At 40.1% G+C, this 22375-nt stretch overlaps 1 protein-coding gene across 2 annotated transcripts in view; it reads left to right on the forward strand.

Annotated features, from left to right (window-relative positions):
• The window catches only part of SPPL3 (signal peptide peptidase like 3), a 157815-nt gene that overhangs the window by 28964 nt on the left and 106476 nt on the right, over positions 1-22375 (forward strand). The window contains exon 1 of one of the 2 annotated variants that reach the window (XM_043977648.1): positions 16086-16150. The exons of the other annotated variant lie outside the window; for it this stretch is intronic. Within the exon in view, the coding sequence (XP_043833583.1) occupies positions 16095-16150 (56 nt within the window). The 5' untranslated portion in view covers positions 16086-16094. Of the gene's footprint in view, positions 1-16085; positions 16151-22375 lie in introns of those variants that run through there. 2 annotated transcript variants of the gene reach the window in all.

Here is a 22375-nt window from a genome sequence, read left to right on the forward strand (position 1 = left end):
GCTAGTAAGTGTCAAGTGTCTGAGGCCGGATTTGAACTCAGGTACTCATGAATCCAGGGCCATCCACTGCGTCACCTAGCTGCCCCCAAAAACTTTTTTCTTTTTTAAAGAAAATTTTTCTTAAAACTAAATTCTATCAGAAGTGAAAAAGATTAATTCACAATGAAGAAGAAACAAGAGATAACATCAGAAAATATTTTGCCCAATTATATGCCAATCAAACTGACAATTAAATGGAATTAAAGAATATTAACAAAAGTGCAAAATCTCCAGATTTAACAGAAAAACAAAAGACTTAACTCAGTTCTTGAATAAATTGAACAAGCCATAGATGAACTCTCAAAGGAAATAAGTTTCAGAACAAGATGGACTTAGGAGCAAAATCTCTCATTTAAAGAACCATTTCAATAGTATATGTTGTTTGAAAAAAAATGGGAAAAGAGAGTTCTATCTTCTTCTGTGAAACAAAGATGGTCTTCATACCTAAACCAAGGAGAGTCAAAACAGAAAAAGAAAACTATAGACCAATATACCTAATGAATATTGATGTAAAAAATTTAAATGAAACATTAGCAAAGAGAATAAAGCAACATACCACAAAAATTATACATTTATGATGAGGTTAGATTTATATCAGCAATTTGAGGCTGTATTAGGAACTAACTATAAACACAATTGACCATATTAATAGCAAGAACAACAAAAATTACGAGATTATATCAATAGATAAAGTAAAGTCTTTTGACAGGATACAACACCCATTTTTTTTGGGGGGGGTTAAATACAATATCAAAGTATAGTAATAATGCCTCTTTCCTTCATATAAGTATTATTGACCTAAAACCAAGAGCCAATATTATTTCCTATATCAGGGGTAAAGCAAGGATGTCTGTTATCATCATTACTATTCAATATAGTGCTTAGAAGTGCTAGTTATAGCAGACAAAATAAAGAAATTGGGGAAATAAGCATAGGTTTACAAGAAAACAAAATTATCACTTTTTGCAGATGATATAGTTTACTTAACAATTTAATCCTAGAGAGTCATCTAAAAAGCTAAGTGAAACAATTAACTTCAGCATGTGGTAAAAATTATTTGTGATAAGATTATTAAAGGGCAGTTTTTAGCTGACTTATTTGGGAAGGGCCACACCTGGCCCACCCCGAGGTTATGTATGCTACTGAGGTCAGAAGGAGAACTCTCCGTAGGCAGTTCTTTGAATGACCTCCCCTTTGGGGGGAGGAAAGATTGAATGCTCCCTGAAGGGAGGCAGAGGGTTCTTCCTGAATGCTAGGTCTCTTCTGGAACATGCTCTCTCTGGCGGCTGCTCCCTTGGACTGTTCCCCTTCCGGTGGTGGTGCAAGTTCGTTCTCTCTCTCTCTCTCTCTCTCTCTCTCTCGCTCTCTCTCGCTCTCTCTCGCTCTCTCTCGCTCTCTCTCGCTCTCTCTCGCTCTCTCTCTCGCTCTCTCGCTCTCTCTCGCTCTCTCGCTCTCTCGCTCTCTCGCGCTCTCGCGCTCTCGCTCTCGCTCTCGCTCTCTCCTGCTTTTTCCTGGTGGCTTGCAACAGTAGACTGTCCGGGTTTTGGTGAGTTAATTATGGAAAACCCTAAATTCTTTTGAACTGCCTTAATTGGAAATGGCCTGGGGATTGCATAGGTTAAGTTTAGAGTATTTATCTGTGTTTCTTTTTTCCTATTTCCTTATCTTTGGTTTTTATTAGTTTCACCTTTGTTGTTTAATTAATTCCCAAGTAATAAATCTAATCCTTCTGTGAATTAAAGCTGTAAGGCTCCTTATTGGCCTGGGAAAAATATCTAAAAAGGGCAGTTCAGAGGGGGGGGATGGTGAACCTAAAAGGTCCCTCGTTATTTCCAGGACCCCAATATTAAGGGTGAGTCACCCAAATAATGCTCTGTATATCAAATTTTGGCCCTCACAAGCAAAATTGTAGGATGTAAAACAAAGTCAAACCTAACCATCATTTCTGTACATTGCCAACAAAATTCAGAAGGAAGAAATAGAAACTCCACTTAAAAGAATGACAGGAAATATAAAATCCATGGGAATCTACTTGCCACTACACACACCAGAACCAGAAGAATACAGTTATAAAACATTCTTTACAAAAAACAAAAAGAACTAAATAATTGGAGAAATATTAATTGCTCATGGGTAGGACAAGCCAATTTAATAACATTTATAATACTGCTTAAATTAATTTATTTTTTCAGTGCCACACTATACTACAAAGCTATATTTGGTAAAAACAAGCAAAAAGAAATGTTACTAGGTAAGAAGAGAGGTTGATCAGCAGAACAGATTAGGAACACAATATACAGAAGCAAACAAGCATAGTAGCCTAGTATTTGATAAACCCAAAGATCCCAGGTATTGGACCAAGAACTCACTATTTGACAAAAACTATTAAGAAAACTGGAAGGCAGTCTGGCAAAAACTATGTATAGACCAGTATGGCACATTACATACCAAGATATGATTCAAATGAGTGCATGACTTAGATGTAAAGAGTAACATAAAAAGCAAATAGAAGGGGCTTGGAAGAAATTACCAGTCAATCTGTGATCAGGAAAGTTAATGACCAAACGAGATAGAGAGGAACAGAGAAGGCAAAATTGTCAGTTTTGATTATGTAAAATTTAAGTTTTTGCACAAACTAAAACAGTGCATCTAAAATTAGAAAAGAAGCAGGCAAATGAGGTCTGGGAGAATATTTACAGCAAGTTCTTCTGATTAAAGTTTTCATTTCTAAGATATATAAGGAACTTAACCAAAGTTGGGGAAAAAGAGCCATTCCCCAACTAATAAATGGTCAAAAGATATGACCAGGCAATTTTAAAGGAAGAAATCTCAAGTTATCAACAACCACATGAAAAAGTATTCCAAATCACTAATAATTAGGAAAGTGCAAATTAAAACAACTTTCTCATTTTACATTTTACCTCATTGTCCTCAGATTGGCAAAGTTGACAAAAAGGGAGGTGATGTGTGAAAACAGATACATTAATGCAGTATCAGTGAGTGGTGAACTGGTCTGGCCATTCAGGAAAACAGTGTGAAATTATGCTCAAAAAGCTATTAAGGGGGCAGCTAGGTGATACAGTGGATAAAGCACTGGCCTTGGATTCAGGAAGACTTGAGTTCAAACCCAGCCTCAGACACTTGACACTTATGAGCTGTGTGACCCTGGGCAAGTCACTTAACCCTCATTGCCCTGCCAAAAAAAAAAAGCTATTAAGCTGTGCATAGCCTTAGATCCAGACACACCACTACTAGCTCTATACTCCATAGAGATAATGAGGGAAAGGATTCATCTATACAAAAACATTTGTAGCAGCTCTTATAGTGGCAAAGAGCCGGAAACAGAGGCAATGCTCATCAATTGGGGGATGGCTAAACTATGATATATACATTTGCTATAAGAAATAGTGAAAGGGGGCAGCTAGATGGCGCAGTGGATAAAGCACCGGCCCTGGATTCAGGAGTACCTGAGTTCAAATCCGACCTTAGACACTTGACACTTACTAGCTGTGTGACCTTGGGCAAGTCACTTAACCCCCATTGCCCCACAAAATTAAAAAAAAAAATAGTGAAGAGGATGGTTTCAGAGAAACTTAGGAAGACTCGAATTGATGCAAAGTGAAGTCAGAAGAACCAGGAAAATACAATACAATAAATACAATTAAAAATACAATAACAATATTGCAAAGACAAACTTTGAAAGACTTAGGAACACTGATCAACACAATAACCAACCCAAATTCCAGGTAACTTGTGGTGAAACCTGCTACCCCTTTTCCAATAGGTAAGTGACTGACTCTGAACATGGATTAAGACACACATTTTGGACATAGACATTGTGTGAATTAGTTTTGTTGGGCTATACATATTTGTAACAAAGTTTTGTTTTTCTTGCTTTTTCAGTTGGCAGGGGAAGGGACATAGGGAAGGAGAAGGTACATTTCCATTTGGAAAAAAAATTAAAAAGAAAAAAAAATCTTTGAAGTTTAGGCAAAATCTAGGTAAACTGTATCTATAATGTTCCCCATATCTACTAATTTGGTAATCCTGTCAAAAAAGAATATGCTATTTTCCTGGCATGTCTTATTCTTAAGTGATGTTAGCTCCTTATAGTCACTGTTTCCCTAGCTAGATCCTCACCAACCATCTCTTTAATGATCTAGTCTAGAATTTTCCTGTAAATCAAGTAAGAGCTATTGTTCTGTAGTTTGCAGACTTCTCTTTTTCTGAAAATTGCAACACTTTAACCCTCATCCAATCTCATGTCACCTTTCCTGTTTTCCATGATCTTTCAGAATATTACAGTGCATCAGCAGCAATAACTATCCGTTCTGCTTCCCTTTGATTCCTTCAGGTCTTCTTCTGTGCATTTTTTTTAAAAAAATGCTTCAATGATTTTGGGGGGGAGCTTTTTCCACCTCCTTTCTTTTCGGTTGGGGCAACTGTATCCCTTGTCTTCTCCTCAACTCCACCCTCCATTAAAAAAGGAAACTAAAATACTAGCTGTGTGGGAAAATATACATCTCATTCTGCAACTTGAGTTCATCACCAGTACTCTGGAATCATGGTTGGTCATTGCATTATTCAGAGTTCTTAAGGCTTTCAGAATTGTTACAGTGTTCTCCTTGGTTCTGCTCACTTCTCTCTGCATTATTAGGTCATACAAGTTGTCCCAGATTTCCCTGATGACTGTCCCTTCCATCATTTTTTCTGGCACATGATATTACATCATATTCATAAACCTTAATTTGTTCAACCACTTCCCAATTGTTAGGTGCTACCTTAGTTTCTATTTCTTAATAGGCAGTTTTCAAAAGAAAACATAAACTGTTAACAGACATAAGGGGGAAAAAAACCACTCCAAACAAATCAGCAATGATAAGAAAAATACAAATTTAAACAACTCTGAGGTTTGACCTCACTCATATCCATTAGATCAGCAAAGATGAAAAAAGATGAAAAGGCATTGGAAAAACAGGCACTAACACAGGTGGAAGAGCTATGAATTGGTCACTTTTCATGAGAACAAATTTGGAATTATACTTCCAAAATCACTGAGCTTTACATGTCCTTTAATTTATATGCCCTTTACTCTCTATATGCCTTTTACTTTACTATGTCGTTACTGGCACACATGGATATATAAACTGATCGACTGAAGAAAGCAGAACCAAAAGAGAATATATGTCCTGACCACAGAGTCATGAAGGAATGACAACAATATGCAGTTACATGGAGACCATACATACATACATGTTGTTCAGTCGTGTTTTATTCTTTGTGACCCAATTTTGGGGTTTTCTTGGCAAAGATATTGAAGTGGTTTTCCATTTCCTTCTCTAGCTCATTTTACAGATGAGGAAACTGAGGCAAGTAGGGCTAGGTGATTTGCTCAGAGTCACACAGCTAGTAAGTGTCTGAGGCTGCATTTGAACTCACAAAGATGAGTTTTCTTGATCGAGACCCAGCGCTATGTACTATGGCGCCACGTAGTTACTTGTATGTATGTTATATAGGTTATTAGAGGGAAGGCATAAGATTGAATAGGTTTCATTATTTGTTTTTAATTATGTATGCACCAGAGGATAAGGCAGAGTTGTAGATGATGATGATAAATGCTCGCATTTATGTAGTTTGCAAAACTTTTTATATATGAACTCATTTGATCCTTATAACAGCCCTGTGAAATGGATGCTATTAATAGCCCCGTTTTACAGATAAGTAAACTGAGGCAACCAAGTGACTTGCCAGGGATCACAGAGCCAGTAAGAGGTCTGAGGCAAGATTTGAATTCAGATCTTCCTGACTTCAAGTCACTATGCCGCCTAACTGCCTATTAGGGAAATTGTTAATTTTGTTAACAAAATTAATATAATTGTTAGCAAATAATTGGTTATTTTGATCAACATGCCTAGCCAAATGAGGAATTTTTTTTTTAGACAAGATTTAAAAATCGAAAAATATACAGCAATCAAAAAATAGTTCATAGCAGTCAGTGAACATAATAGCTTTTCAGTTGGAGTCATGTTTCTCAGTGTGTATTCACCATACATAATGAACAAAACAGAAACAACAGTGAATTGTCTGATTTTACCCCAGAAGAAAGTTCCCACTACAAATTAATTCCTCTTTGAATATGGACAGGGCTCTGCTGAATGGACGGTCTCATACCCTAATCACCTATTAATGTTTGGAAATGTGAGTCATGTTTTTGAATGGCTCTAGCCATTTTGGCTGGAGAAGAGTAATATGTTAAAAGCCTGGAAGGGTAGATTCTTGCTGGGTTGGGAAGGTCTTGAAATGCAACTTGTGAGTTACTGGGAAGGAGTATTATCCAACCTTACATGTCAATAGAATAGGTGGACCACGGTAGCTGGTAAATATTGGAGGGGTGTGTTTGTAGGTGTTTTCTGTTTCTTGCTGGTGAAATCATGTATAAATATAAGCAATTTGTGTTAGAATAAAATTGTTCCTTAACATATCATTTGCTTTGGTACAAATTTATTTTTTTTATTTCATTTTGGTGACACAGTTGGGGGTCAAGTGACTTCCCCAGGATAATACAGCTAGTAAATGTCAAGTGTCTGAGGTCAGATTTGAACTCAGGTCCTCCTGACTCCAGGGCCAGTGCTCTATCCACTGCGCCATCTAGTTGTCCCCAAATTTATATTTTTAAAAGAAGCATTACAGCAGAACTTTGTCTTTGTAGGGGCAGGGTATTAGGAAGTGAGTGTTTAGATTGGTTTGGGGGTGGGAGAGAGGTAGGGAATGCACTTTTATTAAGTACCTACTATGTGCTATGCACTGTGCTCAGCATTTTACAAATATTTATCTTATTTTATTCTCACAGCAACCCTGAGAGGTAGGGGCTGTTATTACCCTAATTTTACAACTAAGGAAACTGAGCTAGACAGAGAGGCTAAGTGACTTTCCTAGGGTCACACAGCTAATGTCTAAATTTGGATTTGACTCAGGTCTTCCTGACTCCAGGCTCAGAATTCTATCTACTCTGCCACTCAGCTGAAGGACTTTGGGACAGAAGAGTTTGTGTTTCAACCTAGAGGTGATAGAGAGCCATGGAAAGCTGTTGAACACAGAAGTAACAGATTATTCTTTTTTGTTTGTTTGTTTGTTTGTTTGTTTTTGGGGGGGTTTTTGGTGAGACAATTGGGGTTAAGTGATTTGCCCAGGGTCACACAGCTAATAAGTGTTAAGTGTCTGAGGCTGGATTTGAACTCAGGTCCTCCTGACTCCAGGGCCGGTGCTCTATCCACTGCACCACCTAGCTGCCCCCGTAACAGATTATTCTTGAAGAAGATTGCTTTGAAGTAGTGATGAGGATGAACTGGAGAGGCGAGTTTAAGATGTGATACAAAGAAGGTTTTTTTTTTTTTTTTATAATGACTTTGTTTTCTTTTTTTTGGCGGGGGGGGGGGGGGCAATGGGGGTTAAGTGACTTGCCCAGGGTCACACAGCTAGTAAGTGTCAAGTGTCTGAGGCCGGATTTGAACTCAGGTACTCCTGAATCCAGGGTTGGCGCTTTATCCACTGCACCACCTAGCTGCCCCTAAAGAAGGTTTTTTAAAAAATAAGTGTGCATAACTGTCTGTCTCCAGATGAGCTTCTTTGTGATGCTGGTGTTGGGTCATAGGCCTAGCCCTTATGTTAAATTAGATATACAGAGCTGTGTTTCTGAGGACACTGTTTGATCTATGGAAGATCTGAAGTCACAACTAATGCCTTGTTGCAGTAGACAAAATACTTAACCTCCCCAGAGATACCAGCCTTTAGTTTTTAACTATTGTTTATGGAAATAAAAATATCACCTAACCTGCCACAGGTGACTTCGAGCTGTAGTGCTGTGAGATGATAAAGCAGGAAGGAGCACCAAACATCCTGGCTGCTGTGGTGACATTGGGTCAGTGTCAGTGAAGATTCTCTCTAGGGTCAAAAGCTTCTTCCCTAATAGTTCTCAGCCTCATTACTCTGACAGCTCTTCAAGTCCTCACCCCCTTTTTGAATTCTCTGTTCTGTCTCACTTGATTATTTACTTGGATTTTCTAAGTGCCTCTGCTGCAGGGGTTCTTATACTGAGGTCTACCGTCCTATTCTCCGCGCCGCCCCCCCCCCCCCACTGGATCTATGAATAGATTTGGATGGGAAAGAAACTGTCTTTATTTCCACCCATCTCTAATAGAAATTGAGCATTTCCTTCAAATATTTAAAAATATGATTCTGAGGAGCCCATAGGCTTTCCCAAAGGATGACATAATAAACAAGGTGAAGAACGCTCATTCTCATTGTTGACTTGAGCATGAAAATAAATAGCCAGGATACATTCGGATGGCAAGAAGAAAGCTCCTGTTTACTGTAATAGCTATTAATATTCTTTAAGTCAGGCAGTCAGTAAAAAGTTAATTCAATGCCCACTCTGTGGCAGACATTGTGTTAAGTGCTAAGATTACAAAGAAAGGGAGAAGACAATCCCTGTTCTCAAGGAGCTCAAAGCATCCTGGGGCAGATAACAGGCCAACAGCTCTGTACAAGCAAGTTCTACATAGAATGAATTGGAAATAAACAGAAGAGAAAGGCTGATTCTGTGATAAGGAAGTAGAGCATTCCACATCGAGGGGATAGGGAGCGAAAATGACCACTCGAGCCTGGAAGTCGCGCCCCCTGTGGATTTTATGTCAATAGCATGCCAGAGACTTTCTATTTGGAGGTGACAGGAAGCTACTGAAATGTACTGAGGGTTGGGGCTGTGTCTGTGCAACATGGTCAGACTTTCACTTTAGGAAAATCACTTTGACCACTGAGTGGGGAAAGTCTTCTGAGGAGGAGACCAACCAGCATACTGTTGTAATGGTTGAGGCATGAGGTGATGAAGGCCTGCAGTAGAATGGTGGCACTTTGAGAGGAGAGAAGGGGGTGTGTGGGAGAAATGTTATGAATCAGGTAAAAATGGGAGCTGGCGGAGCAGCTAGGTGGCACAGTGAATAGAGCACCGGCCCTGGATTCAGGAGGACCTGAGTTCAAACCTGGCCTCAGAAGCTTAACACTTACTAGCTGTGTGACCCTGGGCAAGTCACTTAATCCCAACTGCCCTGGCAAAAAGAAAAAAAATGGGAGCTGGCAACAGGTTAGCTATGGAGAGTGCCTAAGTGATTGGGAAGATCTAGTTGGAGATAAGAAACTGTAGAGAGGCCTAGAGAGAGCTTAGGGCTGGGAATCATTAGCATAGAGGTGATCACCAAGAGTTTTCCAAGAGATCACCAGTGAAGTAGTAGAGAAGAACCACTGGAGGCCTGGAATGGGTCACTGCCTAGATGTCATAGACAGAAAGGTCCTGTATTGACTATTCACTTTCTGACATGAAAACAACTAAACAGAGTGGATGCCCATGGATTGGAGAATGGTTGAACAAACTGCGGGCCAGAAATAAAATGAAATGGAATGCCACCGTGTCATAAAAACAATGGATATTAAAAATTCAATGAATAATGGAAACTTGGTATGACTTGATGCCGAGGGAAATAAACAGGGCCCAGAAGCCCTGAAATAGAAATAAAAGCAGCACTGAAGGGACTACGCTCAAATTAAGGACAGTGACACTATTGACCTCAGAGGACAGGCAGTTGAATTCAGTGCCATAAGTGTTTATCAGGCAAGTACTGTGTGCAGAGCAGTGGGAAGACAGAACTCCCCTCGTGGTAGAAAGACAGGAGATTTGGGAAGCAGAACATTGCACAAGCTGCTCAGTTCCCTCATGGGGAATGTCAAGAAGTGAATATTGTACAAAAAAAGGCACGAAGAAAACCCAAAAATGAAAAACAAAATTCTGTCCTGGTAATTAAAGCCCTTCACAGTTGCCTCCCACCTTCCTAGTCATTACTCCATTTCTTTAAGCACTCTCAGTGAAATCAGCTCCTCCATGCCTCTGCACAAGGGGTCCTCCAGACCTTGAGGACCCTCCCTCCTTGTTGCTTCCTAAACTCCCAGCTTTCTTCAAGGTACAGTCTATGGGAAGCTTTTTTGAATTCTCTTTTCTCTGCCCCATCCTGTTCCTTTCCCTCCCTCCCTCGGACTCATGGGACATTCCACTGCTGCTCTATAAGGAGCATTTAACTTGCTTGTTTTTTTTGAATCTGGGCCAGTTTGTCCCTCAGGCAGCCTGGTGGGCCCACTGCTCCTGGGGGCACATCATATTACTGTTAGACTTACTGTGAACATCTATTGCAAATCTGAACCGGAGCTCAAGAGATCCACCAGCCTCTGTTGGCTCTAGTAGCAGGCCTTTGCAGGCAGGCACCACCCCTGCCCCTGGCTCACAGGCTCTCCTTGAAATAGTTTTCTCTTACTTTATACTTATCTGCGTACATGCTGTATCCCTCAAGTAGAATGAGAACTCCTTGAAGTCAGAGATTACTTTGTTTTTTTCTGTTTGTATCCCTATTGTCTAGGTTGACAGTAGTGCTTGATATATATTTGCCTTGAACTGAACTTGGGCTTGCATGTATGCACATTGCCAGCCTTTATGACTTGGTAGATTGGCGTCTTTCCAAGTTGCTGTGGCCAAAAACCCCAACTCCCCCTAAGTCAATTCCTCCAGAATTGATTCTACTAGATTGATTCTGGTAATCAACCTTCAGTCTGAGCTCCTCAAAACTTAACCAGACTGATCCTTGATAGTCAAACGAAGTCCATGCTTACACTCTCTAGCTTAGCATAGTACTTTCTAGTTTTCAGGACCCCAGAGTAACTTCACGCTACAATGAGGCATTGAAATATGGCTTGGAAGGTTTTTAAATACTGCCTAGTTCAACGCAGCCTGCAACAATCAAGCCTTTCTTCTATAAATATTTCTCTTTTTGGATACAGGCTGAATTAACTCTCCTCTAGGCACGGTTCATTGAAAGCATGAGCATGTTAAATTATCTAGAAGATGTTAGTCCTACAGAAATAAAGCAGTAAACTAGCTGAGTGACTGGATTTGTTCCTTATCATCAGTGACTGGTCAGGTTCTTCTATACTGTGTCATATTTTCTATCATTTGTGATTCTAACGTCTCCACATTAACTGAGATAATGTATCAGTCAGTTGATCATTAAGCACCTACCTTGTGCTGGGCATTATGCTAAGTACTGGGAAACAGAAAAATGAAACCGAGCTTACAGTCTGTCTAGAGAGGCAACACTACATTCAAGATAATTTGGGGCATGGTTCTCTTAGCACGTTGTCACATTTCCTGCACATAGAACATGATTTGGGGGGGGCGGTGTGTAATGGGTTTGCATATAGGCCAAGTCTTAGGAATCCAATATTGATACAGAGAGAGGGGGCAAATCAGTTTCAGGGGGTTTGTTTAGAATTGTGTTTTGAAATTTTTTAAATTACTGCAAACATAACATTTGTTTAGCATTTTATATTTTCTAATGTGCTGCTTTAACATTCATTATCCATTTATCAGTTAACAGACATTTACTAAGCATTTACTCTGTAACCAGTTTGGAAGGGATTCAAATTCCTGCTGAAGAAAATTTCCTGAGCTGGAATGTCTGCCTTTAGGGCCAAGCCGACTTGACTGGTGCATGCAGATTCAACTAGGTTAATATCTCTACCTGACCAGATGGTGTTTCATGGGCATTTGCCTTCCATCATCCCCTCAGTAGCAATGTCAACTGATTGCCCTATAGATTAATTAGTTCACCATTTCTCCAGTTGCCTGTCTATTCCCTTCCCTATTCACCATGATCATATGGCTATTGTATCTGTTAAAATGTAAGCTTTTTGAGGGCAAGGCCTGACTTGGCTTTTATTTGTATTTCCAGCTCTTAGCAGAGTGCCTGGATACATAGTAAGTACTTGAGAAATGTTTTTTCTTTTCTTCATTCATCCTGGTACTTGTCCTTTTTTCCTCTGAACCTTTCTCTTTACCATTAAAAGAAAAACCAGATAGCTTTTTAAAAAATAACCACTTTCGTTTCCAAATATAATCCTCTCCCTTCTACCTAGAGAAGTAAAGATTTATTAAAAAAGAAAGAAAAAGCAGTAGTCACGGTTACATAGACAAGCCTCATTTTTTATATATGGAAATGTTCATATTTTTTGATGTTCATTAAGTTCATAATAAAAAATAAAATTTAGAAAAAAGGTAGTTCAGCAAAACTATATAACACACCAGCTGAGACTGACAGTATATGCAATATTCCACTCCAATAGTCTCCCAATGCTGTACAGAGAGAGGAGTGAAGTATATTTTTTCATTTTTTAAAATCAATTTTCTTTTAACATCTTTATTTCAAAATACGACCTTGTTCCAAAGAATAAACAAGAAAGATTTTCTCCTTTTCTCTGGGAGCAAGCTTGGTCATTATAATTATATCCCATTGAGGGTATTGGTTTTGTTTTGATTTTGTTCTTTCTATTTACATTGTAGTAATTATCTCTGTTGTTTTCCTGCTCTCCGTTAGTTTACTCTGCATCAGTTTCTCAGGGTCTTCTCATGCTTCCCTGAATTCTTCATAGTCATCATTTTTTATGTAATTTTCTCTTCTATCATTTATATAGCCCCTTAAGATTTGTGAAGCGGGGGCAGCTAGGTGGGGCAATAGATAAAGCACTGGCCCAGGATTCAGGACGACCTGAGTTCAAATGTGGCCTCAGACACTTGACACTTACTAGCTGTGTGACCCTGGGCAAGTCACTTAACCCTCATTGCCCCACAAAAACAAAAAAAGATTTGTGAAGCCCTTTACACCTCTTAGTTTTGCTATTACAGTATGTGTCTTTTAAAAGTTGCAGTGGTTTTTGCATTCCTTGTGCATCTGTCTCTTCAGACAGTTAATGTTCAGCATTTCATTCTTGAGAGCTTTACATCTCTCCTGGACTGACTTCCCATAAAATTTTAGTTTGTGGGATCCAGCTTTTCCTTCATCTGAGCTCTTTCAGAATTGCTAAGCCATAATCTAGGGTGCATACCAGACATAGCATGTCAGAAGCAGTGTGGTAGAGTAGATAGCTGGTTTAAGATCCAGGAAGATGGGGGTTCATATTCCCCACCCCCACCCCATTGACCCTTATGTATGAACTCGAGTAAGTCACCTAACCTTTCCTTGTTCTCTAGGAAGCATTAAAGTTGCAGACAAGGTATGAATTTGCTTTGGTAGGAGTTCCTCATTGTGAGTGTTCTATATTACACATCTAGTCCCTGATCCTAGGGATGAAATTTTCATTAAGGCCAGTGTAGACAGCATGAGCTGTTTTCTCTGCTTTGGGTGGAGAAGGAGCCTCTTGCAATAGCGCACCTTAAGGGCAGCCTGGTGGTCTGCTTTCCAGCCTCCTTGTCTCTCTCTTTTAGAATGTGTATCTCAGTGGCACTCTCATTATGCCTTGGGGGATCTTCAGCCAAATGCTCTTCATCCTTCTCCTTCCTTGTTCCTGGTGTTCTTCATATGAATCTGTCATCACAGCGTTAGAGCTAGACCTTAGAGGCCTTCAGTGGCTGCCCTTCATTGGACAGATGAGGAAATTGAGACCCAGAGCAATCTAAGTGACTTGCCCAGGGTAACACAGCCAGTTAAGTGTCTGAGGTGGGATTTGAATCCAAGGTTTTCTGTGCCTAAACACTATACTTTGATGCCTTGGGAGTTAGGTGCTGTTATCCCCATTTTACAAATGAGGAAAGTGAGGCAAACAGAGTCACCCAGCTAGTACATGTCTGAGGCTGGATTTTAATTTGGGTCTTCCTAACTCTAGGCCTGGCACTCTATCCACTGGGCTATGTAGCTGCCCCTAATCCTTTTGAATAAGGTATCCCTTCTAGTGACAAATTCATCATCAGTCTCATTCTACCAACTCTCACTGATACCTCTAAAGTCAAATTTATCTCCTTGAATTAGGGCTTCTAGTTTATCTTGCTTGTTACCTGTAGTTTGTACGTTTGTGTATAGACCTATGAGGTCTTTTGTTTGACCATTGACTTTTCCCCCTAATTTGAGTCTCCTGTGAACTTGAATCTTTCCAGCTATTCTATTCTATTTTTTTTTGTTTGGTTGGTTTTGCAGAGCAATGGGGGTTAAGTGACTTGCCCAGGGTCACACAGCTAGTAAGTGTCAAGTGTCAGAGGCCGGATTTGAACTCAGGTACTCCTGAATCCAGGGCCAGTGCTTTATCCACTGCGCCACCTAGCTGCCCCCTATTCTTTTTATCTTATAGCTTTTCTCTATAGTATTTAGCTTGGCAGAGATAATGTAGGGAGTTTTCTCCTTTCTCCTTCCAATTAAGTTTAAAGTCCTTCAGATTATATTTGTAATACAGTGGGCAAATATATTCTTTTTTGTGTGTGTGTGTGTTTTGTTTTTTTTTGAGGGCAATGAGAGTTAAGTGACTTGCCCAGGGTCACACAGCTAGTTAAGTGTCAAGTGTCTGAGGCTGGATTTGAACTCAGGTCCTCCTGAATCCAAGGCCAGTGCTTTATCCACTGCGCCACCTAGCTGCCCCCCCCCCAAATATATTCTTACAAGCCCTTGGCAGGTATACTCCATCCCTGACTAGGAAGCTGTCATTTCTGTGTTTCAGCTATGGTCCAGAAATCCAAATCCCATTCTCAGATATCCTCCAATTAACCAGCCATTCACTTTCCAGTTGTGCTTTTATCTTCTTCATCCCTTGCCTTTTTGTGGGGCAGGAGGGATAAAAACACCATCTGTGCCCCTATGTCTTCAGTTTCTTGCCCAAGCTTTTGTAAACTTTGGCAGTCCTTTCTAGGTTCCTTTTGCTAATACCCCCCAGGCCTACATGAATCACCAGGAACTGGTAGCAGTCATCTATTTGGACAGTATCTTTCTGGTTTTCTCTCACATCTTGGATACATGCCTTGGGAATAAAACAGGCCTCTTTGTTCTTGTCCTCTTGGCAGAAAGTTCCCTAGTATTGCTGATTAGGGAGAAGCCAACCACCACTAAATACTCTGAACTTTGCTGGATGATATCTCACTTGAGATCACTAGTGGATCTACTCAATCATTCCTTAGAGGACAAGAAGCTACTTCCTTCTTAGTGCAGCCCAATTCAGTCTCTTTAAAGAAAAGCATCAAATTGGTTTTTTAGCTTCAACTGGTTAGTGGTCTTTCTTTCCTTCTAACTCTGTATGACATTCTTCCATTCTTCAGTCTCCTGACTTACCAGAATTCTCTTCTGCATTTCATCAGCTGATGATCTGGAATGTGAAGGGGAATTCCTTGAGATCCTTTAGCCCTGTTTCCAGAGGTGGGGGGAGATCAACTTGCACTGAGATACAGGAGTCACATGGCTGTAACAGGAATAAAAATGGTGGTGCTGATTGTCCATCATTCTTGAAGAAGACCTAAATGTTATCACTATGTTAGAGTCAAGTTACACTGTGTCCGACTGTGGCTGATCAGACCAACGTGAGCTCAGAAGGCTCTACCACAGGTTGGACACAAATACTTCATGTGAACATTTGGGAGTAGATTCTCTAAATTTACGCTACTCCCTTTTCTTTTGAGCTACTTTAATTCTGCTTTGCTCTTAGAACACAGCAGCTTCTCTGAAGAGGGCATACCATACTGGGTGGTCCTATGTCAGCATCTCCCATGTTATGTAGTCCATTCCAAAGTTTTTAAGAGAGATCTTGAGAGTGGCCTTCTTCTGACCACCATGTGACTGCTTGCCTTGTATGAGTTTAGCGCAAAAAATCTTTAAGGCAAACCTACATTTTGCATTCAAACATGCTCAACCCATTGTAGTTGCACTCTCTGTTGTAGAGTTTGAATGCTTGGCAGTTTAGTTCAAAAAAGGACCTTAGTGTCTGGTACTTTATTCTACCAGGTGATCTTTAGAATCTTCCTAAGACAATTCAAATGGAAGCGATTCATTTTCCTGGCATGTGCTGGCATATTGTCCAGCCTTCCCAGGCATACGACAAGGAAGTCAGCACAGTGGCTCTGTAGACCTTCAGTTTGGTAGTCAGTCTAATACCTCTTCTCTCCCACGCTTTTCCTTCAGAGCCTTGAAAACACTGAGCTAGCTCTGGCAATGCGTGTATCAACCTCATTAGCAATGTGTTCATCCCAGAAAAGTATACTGCCATGGTAAGCGAATTTATTCACAGGATTCAAAACTTCTCCATTGGCTGTAACCAATGGTTTCACGTATGGATGGTGTGGTGCTGGCTGGTGGAGCACCTAGGTTTTCTTGCTGTTGTCAGGCCAAAATTAGCACAAGCAGCAGACAATGGATTCATACTTTGTTGCATCTCAGCTTCAGGGGTTACGTTGAGTGCAGGATCACTCAGCTTGCACTGAGAGGTAGCCTTCACCTGGCTGTAACAGGAATACAAATAGTGTACACTCAATGCCAGCTACACACTGTATACTGCTCTGGATGTCCAGATTTACCAGAAGTCTGAGCCCAGTCCTCTTCTCCCTCTCAACTACTCATGGGTGATTTCATTAATACCTAGGAAGTCTCTTTAGAATTGCCACACCCAATTTCCTTACCCTGTTCTCTTATCTTTCTGATTTGTTTTACCTTTTCTTACCTAAGCTCACTACCTTATTCTCTGTGAGTCTTTCTTTTCCTTCATGGCTCAAGTCTTTTTCACAGAATCTTTAAGTTGAAAAGGACCCTTAGCAGCCATCCATGGCCAACATTTTGAAAATGAAATCATGAATCATGAATCAATTTTGAAAAAGAATCATTTCCACAGTGTATCTGATCTGATGAAAACCTTCAGTGAAGGGAATCCACTACTTCCCCAGGTGATGCATTACACTTTTATACAGCTCTAATTGCTAGGAAGTTTTTTCTCCCTTCAAACCAAAATCACCTTCTTTACAACTTCCTGCTTCTACACTCTGACAAAAGGAACAAGGCTAATTTCTTCCACATGACAGCCCTTCAGTTACTTAAACACAGCTATCATGTTCCCTCAAGTCTTCTCCAGGCCAAACTTTCTTAGTTCCATTGCCGTATCTTTAACAAATCCAAATAAGGATTATAACTTTTCTCTGGGTGTGCTCCAGATTATTAGTGATCTTCTCAAACTGGTATCCAAAGGTGAAAACAAAAGCCCACTTTTACCAGGGCAGAGTATTATGGAAACTTATTGAAAACCTCATTTGTCATCAAACTGAATTTTTTTGCCCTGTGAAGTTCTTTGTAAAATTTCCAAAAAGACAGGTAAAAGACAAAAAGGTTTTTTAGGGACATGACTTAATAGGACACTTAACTCTCATTTAGATAAGATCATAGCCTTTCCTGGCCTGAAGCACCCACGATACTAGGATCTGCTCTAGGGATCTCCCTTTCTCATATCCACCATCTTTAAGTTTTTCAATCCAGCTCTCTGGGAAGAGCACCATTTGCTTCTCAAAGAAATGGTCCGGGAGGAGTGGGATGGAATATTCATCCATTGTTCTCTTTTCTGTGTTCATGATTCTTATAGATGTTAACTAAAGTTATCTGGAGGAAGAGAGTCTCCTTTATCCTCACCACAGTCCTGGGACACCAGTACCTGCCCTCTGTGGATTATCTCCAGTTTCTCCTGTCTCTTGTTTGCACAAAGCTATTTACATGTTTTCTCTCCCGTTCGTTGGTGAGCTCCTTGAGAGTAGGAACTGCCTTAGATTTTTAATTTGTGTCCTTAGCACAGTGTCTAGTAATGGTGATTGATTTACTCATTGGGAGGTAGATGCGACTGTTATCCTTATTTTGCAGATGAGGAAGGTGAGTGAGGTAGAATTTACAGGGCCCAGAGTCACTCAGATACATGTCAGGCTGAATTGGAGCTCAGCTTTTTAGGCTTTTTTTTTTTAGTACCACCTAGCTGCCATGATAATATTTTAAACATTGTTTCTGATAGATTGGAGCCTAAAACAAATACAGTATTTTAGTGTGGATCTTTTTGTTAACACTCAATGAATCACTGAGGCCAAGAATCATTGTAATTGAAACCTGCTTTGAAAGGCTACGACCATTAGTCATTTCGAGTTCTGTGGTGATAAGAAACCCTGGCTGACTAAAGCTTTTTTTGAAAACTGACTTTTATGTTATTTTAGGCCAACTATTTTTTAAAATAGTATTTTATTTTTTTTCCAATTACATGGAAAGATAGTTTTCAACATTCATAAGATTTCGAGTTCCAAATTTTTCTCCCTCCCTCCCCCTTCCCCAAGACAGCAAGCAGTCTGATATACAGTACAATCCTGTTAAACATATTTCCACATTAGTCATGCTATGAGAGAAGAATGAGAACAAAAGGGAAAAACCACAAGAAAGAAGAAACAAACAAAAAACCCAAGAAAAGTGAGAATAGCATGCTCCAATCTGCATTCAGATTCCATAGTTCTTTTTCTGGATGTGGAGAGCATTTTCCATCATCAGCCTTTTGGAATTGCCTTGGATCATTGTATTGCTGAGAAGAGCCAAGTCTATCATAGTTGATTATCACACAATGTTACTGTGTACAGTGTTCTCCTTGTTCTGCTCATCTCACTCAGCATCAATTCATGTAAGTCTTTCCAGGTTTTTCTGAAATCTGTCTGCTCATCATTTCTTAAAGCACAGTAGCATTCTGTTACATTCAAATATCACTTGTTCACCTATTCCCCAATGGATGGGAATCCCCTTAATTTCCAATTCTTTGCCACCACAAAAAGAGCAGCTATAAATATTTTTGCACATGTTGGTCCTTTTCCCTTTCTTATCTCTTTGGTATACAGACCTAGTAGTGATATTGCTGGGTCAAAGGGTATACACAGTTTTATAGCCCTTTGGGCATAGTTCCAAATTGCTCTTTAGGCCAACTCTTAAATTATTGCAGAACATCAATACTGAGCTTAAAGTATTACTGATTTTAGATAATGGCTCAGTTCATCCAATTTTACTTGGTTGCTTATATGACAATGTGAGCATGCAAACTACAGAGATAGATAAAACTCTCTGTACCTACCAGCATGTGTATGAAGATTTAAAGAGAAGACAGTTTGGTCCGTGCTGCTAAAATACTGTAAATGACATTTGAGTCATACCATCAGTGTTTGCTTACCTTTAGGCAGGATATTCAGTCAATTTTTTATTTTTTAAATTTTTTTCTTTTTATTCACTATATTTATAATGAACAAATCAAAGACTACATTTTTCTTAATCTTTGGCTGATATGTTAACAAAGAAATTTATTTTTTTTACAAATTTTCATTTTATATTTCCATTGAAGAGGAACCATCACCATATTTTAAATATCATTATTATTTAAAATAGTGGAAATTCTAATATTGCAGCTGCTTAATGGGATTCTTTAGTCATACCAGTCTAGAACTAACTGTGGTTCTGGCTAGAAGTCTAGGTCCGAAGGGACTAGGCCCCAGCTCAGTAGTCACAAGCCAGCCTGCAGCCTAGGCAGGGGTGAGGCACACCCAGAAGCTAGCCCCTTTGAGAAGAGCATGCAGTTGGCTCAGTGTTAGGACTTCCTGTTCAAGGCTTTGGTCTTTTTAGTTTTTGATTCAGGAACTGAGGATCCATCTTCAGATGGAACAGTCCAAAAAATAATCTCTCAAAATCTCCGAGTCTTATGTTGCCCTGAAATTTGAGGGGTGTGCAGTATTTGTCTTCACTGCAACTTTGGGGGGGTGGGGCTGGCCAGGCAATGAAGGTTAAGTGACTTGCCCAGGGTAACACAGCTAGCAAGTGTCAAGTGTCTGAGGCTAGATTTGAACTCCGGTCCTCCTGAATCCAGGGCCGGTGCTTAACCACTGCCCCACCTATCTGCCCCTTCACTGCAACTTATGGAGTAGCCCTTTGGAGGGAGGCTACAGAAAGATAGTCATGAAGAACACAACACAGGGTGTGTCTGGAAGGCAAGTGAAGTAGGGGCTGCTACTGTTGATGTGCCAGTACCGGGTATTTCCTTGATTAAGCGATGCCTATTTTGAATATAGAAGTTGTATGAGCAGCTCATGTCTGCCGCCTTGTTCATCACTCGCTGCTCTATAAGAGAGCATGCACTCTGTGAGGAGGCGGGAGAAAAGGCAGTCACTGGTCTTTGTGCACTCTGCTCCCTCAAGGACCAGTAGATTGTGGGTTGCATCCTTCTCTTCCCGTATACTCTGATGGAAGACGGCTGCTAGGTGGCACAGTCAGTACAACTCTGGCCCTGGAAACCAGGAGGGCCCGAGTTCAAATCCGGCCTCAGACCCTTAACACTTACTTAACCCTGATTGTCTCAAAGCGTCCAGGGCCATCTCCAGTCGTCCTGATGTGTATATTGCCACTGGACCCGGATAGCTCTGAGAGAGTGAGGCTGGTGACTTTGAACAGCCCTCCCTCTCTTAAATGCACTTCACTGCAAGTCATGACATCCTCCCCATAGCATGGTCCTCTTCGAGAATGAAGGACCACCAGCAACTCAGATGGAATCTTCTTAGTGACCTCCCCTGCCTTCTTAGCACCTACAGAAAATTCTGTACAGCGCAGAAATATAAAAAATACAGATACACATGTGATTTACACATGGGGATTGATTTGGTAAATAACAAAGATAATAACCGAGAAACAGTCTGATTATTTTTGTCCTCTTTGATTTACATGTTAGGGCAGCTAGGTGGCCCGGCCTGGAATCAGGAAAACTCATTTCCTGAGTTCAAATGTGGTCTCAGACACTTAATAGCTGTGTGACCCTGGGCGAGTCACTTTACCCTGTTTGCCTCAGTTTCCTCATCTGTAAAATGAGCTGGAGAAAGAAATGGCAAACTACTCCAGTATCTTCACACACAAAAAATAACCCAAATGAGGTCTTGAAAAGTTGGACATGACTGAAAAATGACTGAAACAACAACAAGTTTACTTGTTAGTGTGTTTAGTCATTTTAATCGACTTTGTTTTAATCCTTTACCTAAGTGGAACAGTTCCTGACTGCACCAAAAACAAAACCTTTGAAAGCTTTGAAAACACTGCAGTATTTAAAAAAATTAATAGCTATAAAATTAGCCTTTCTTTGTTGTTCACCATTACACAATACCATAATATAAGAAGGCTGGGGAGATGGCAGTGTGGAACTGAGCTTGAAGTTAGAGACCTGGGTTCAACTCCTTCAGACACTTATGAGCCGTGGGATCCTGGACATTTTAATTACCCTGTCCCAGTTTGTTTCTTCATTCATAAATTTGATCCTTTATGCCAGAGTTCTTGGTGTAAAATATTTTGTAAACCTTAAAGTGCTATATAAATGTGAATTGTTATAACCAAATATGGGGATAATACACTTAACAACTTCACATAAAAAAAGAAAATCTAAGTTAATGAGTTTGCCTACTCCACTCACTGATGCAAACTGCCTTAGACAGTTCCAAATAGGATTATAGGCTTAACTGAAAGGGACTTGATCCAACTCTCTTTTATAGATAAGGAAACTGAGGCCCAGAGAGGTTTGGGGACCAAGAAACTTCACCAGATTTGTATTTCACATTTTCCAGCTTGGCAGAATATGCCAGAGGGCATCCATGTAGCACATTGGATAGAACAATAGACCTGGAGTTCAGCAATATTCAGAGACCAAAGTGATCTTTCTTATTATATCTTTCAAGGAAACTTTTGTGATTTTTTTATAGCTATCTTGATAAAGATACTTTTGGGGGCAGTTAGGTGGTGCAGTGGATAGAGTGCTGGGCTTGGAATCAGGAAAGTTCCTTTTCCTGAGTTCAAATCTTGCCTCAGACACTTACTAGCTACAGGATGCACACTTCACTCTGTTTTCCTTAGTTTCCTCATCTGTGAAATGAGCTGGAGAAGGAAATGGCAAACCTCCAGTATCTTTCCCAAGAAAACCCCAAAACTGAGTCATGGAGAGTCAGGTACAACTGAAACAACTCCACCACCACCACCACCACCACCACAACAAAGAATATGCCAGACCTTGCATTTAGCTGATGAAGCATCCCAGAACCCAGGCCAGAAAATGGGACATGAATAAAGAAAATATCCTGATATCAGTGATCACTTTTTTTAAAAATTTGAATATTTTATTTTTCCCAATTACATGTAAAGACAATTTTAAAATATTCATTTAAAAAATTAGTTCCAAAATTTTCTCCCTCTTTCGCACCCCCTCACCCCATAGCATTTGATATAGGTTCTAAGAGAAAATAATGGGATTTGGCAGGTGTACAGGGGTACTACCTGAAGATTGATTTGGAATTGATTGAATTGGGTGAGACTGAGAGACTGACTGAGAACCTACTTAAGGTTGATTACATTGAGACCACACCTGGCCAGCCCTGAGCGGGGTGTCGTTCTCAGAGGCTGTGGACTATGACATCAAC

The sequence above is a fragment of the Dromiciops gliroides genome, chromosome 1 (genome assembly GCF_019393635.1).
Source record: "Dromiciops gliroides isolate mDroGli1 chromosome 1, mDroGli1.pri, whole genome shotgun sequence".
NCBI lineage: Eukaryota > Metazoa > Chordata > Mammalia > Microbiotheria > Microbiotheriidae > Dromiciops > Dromiciops gliroides.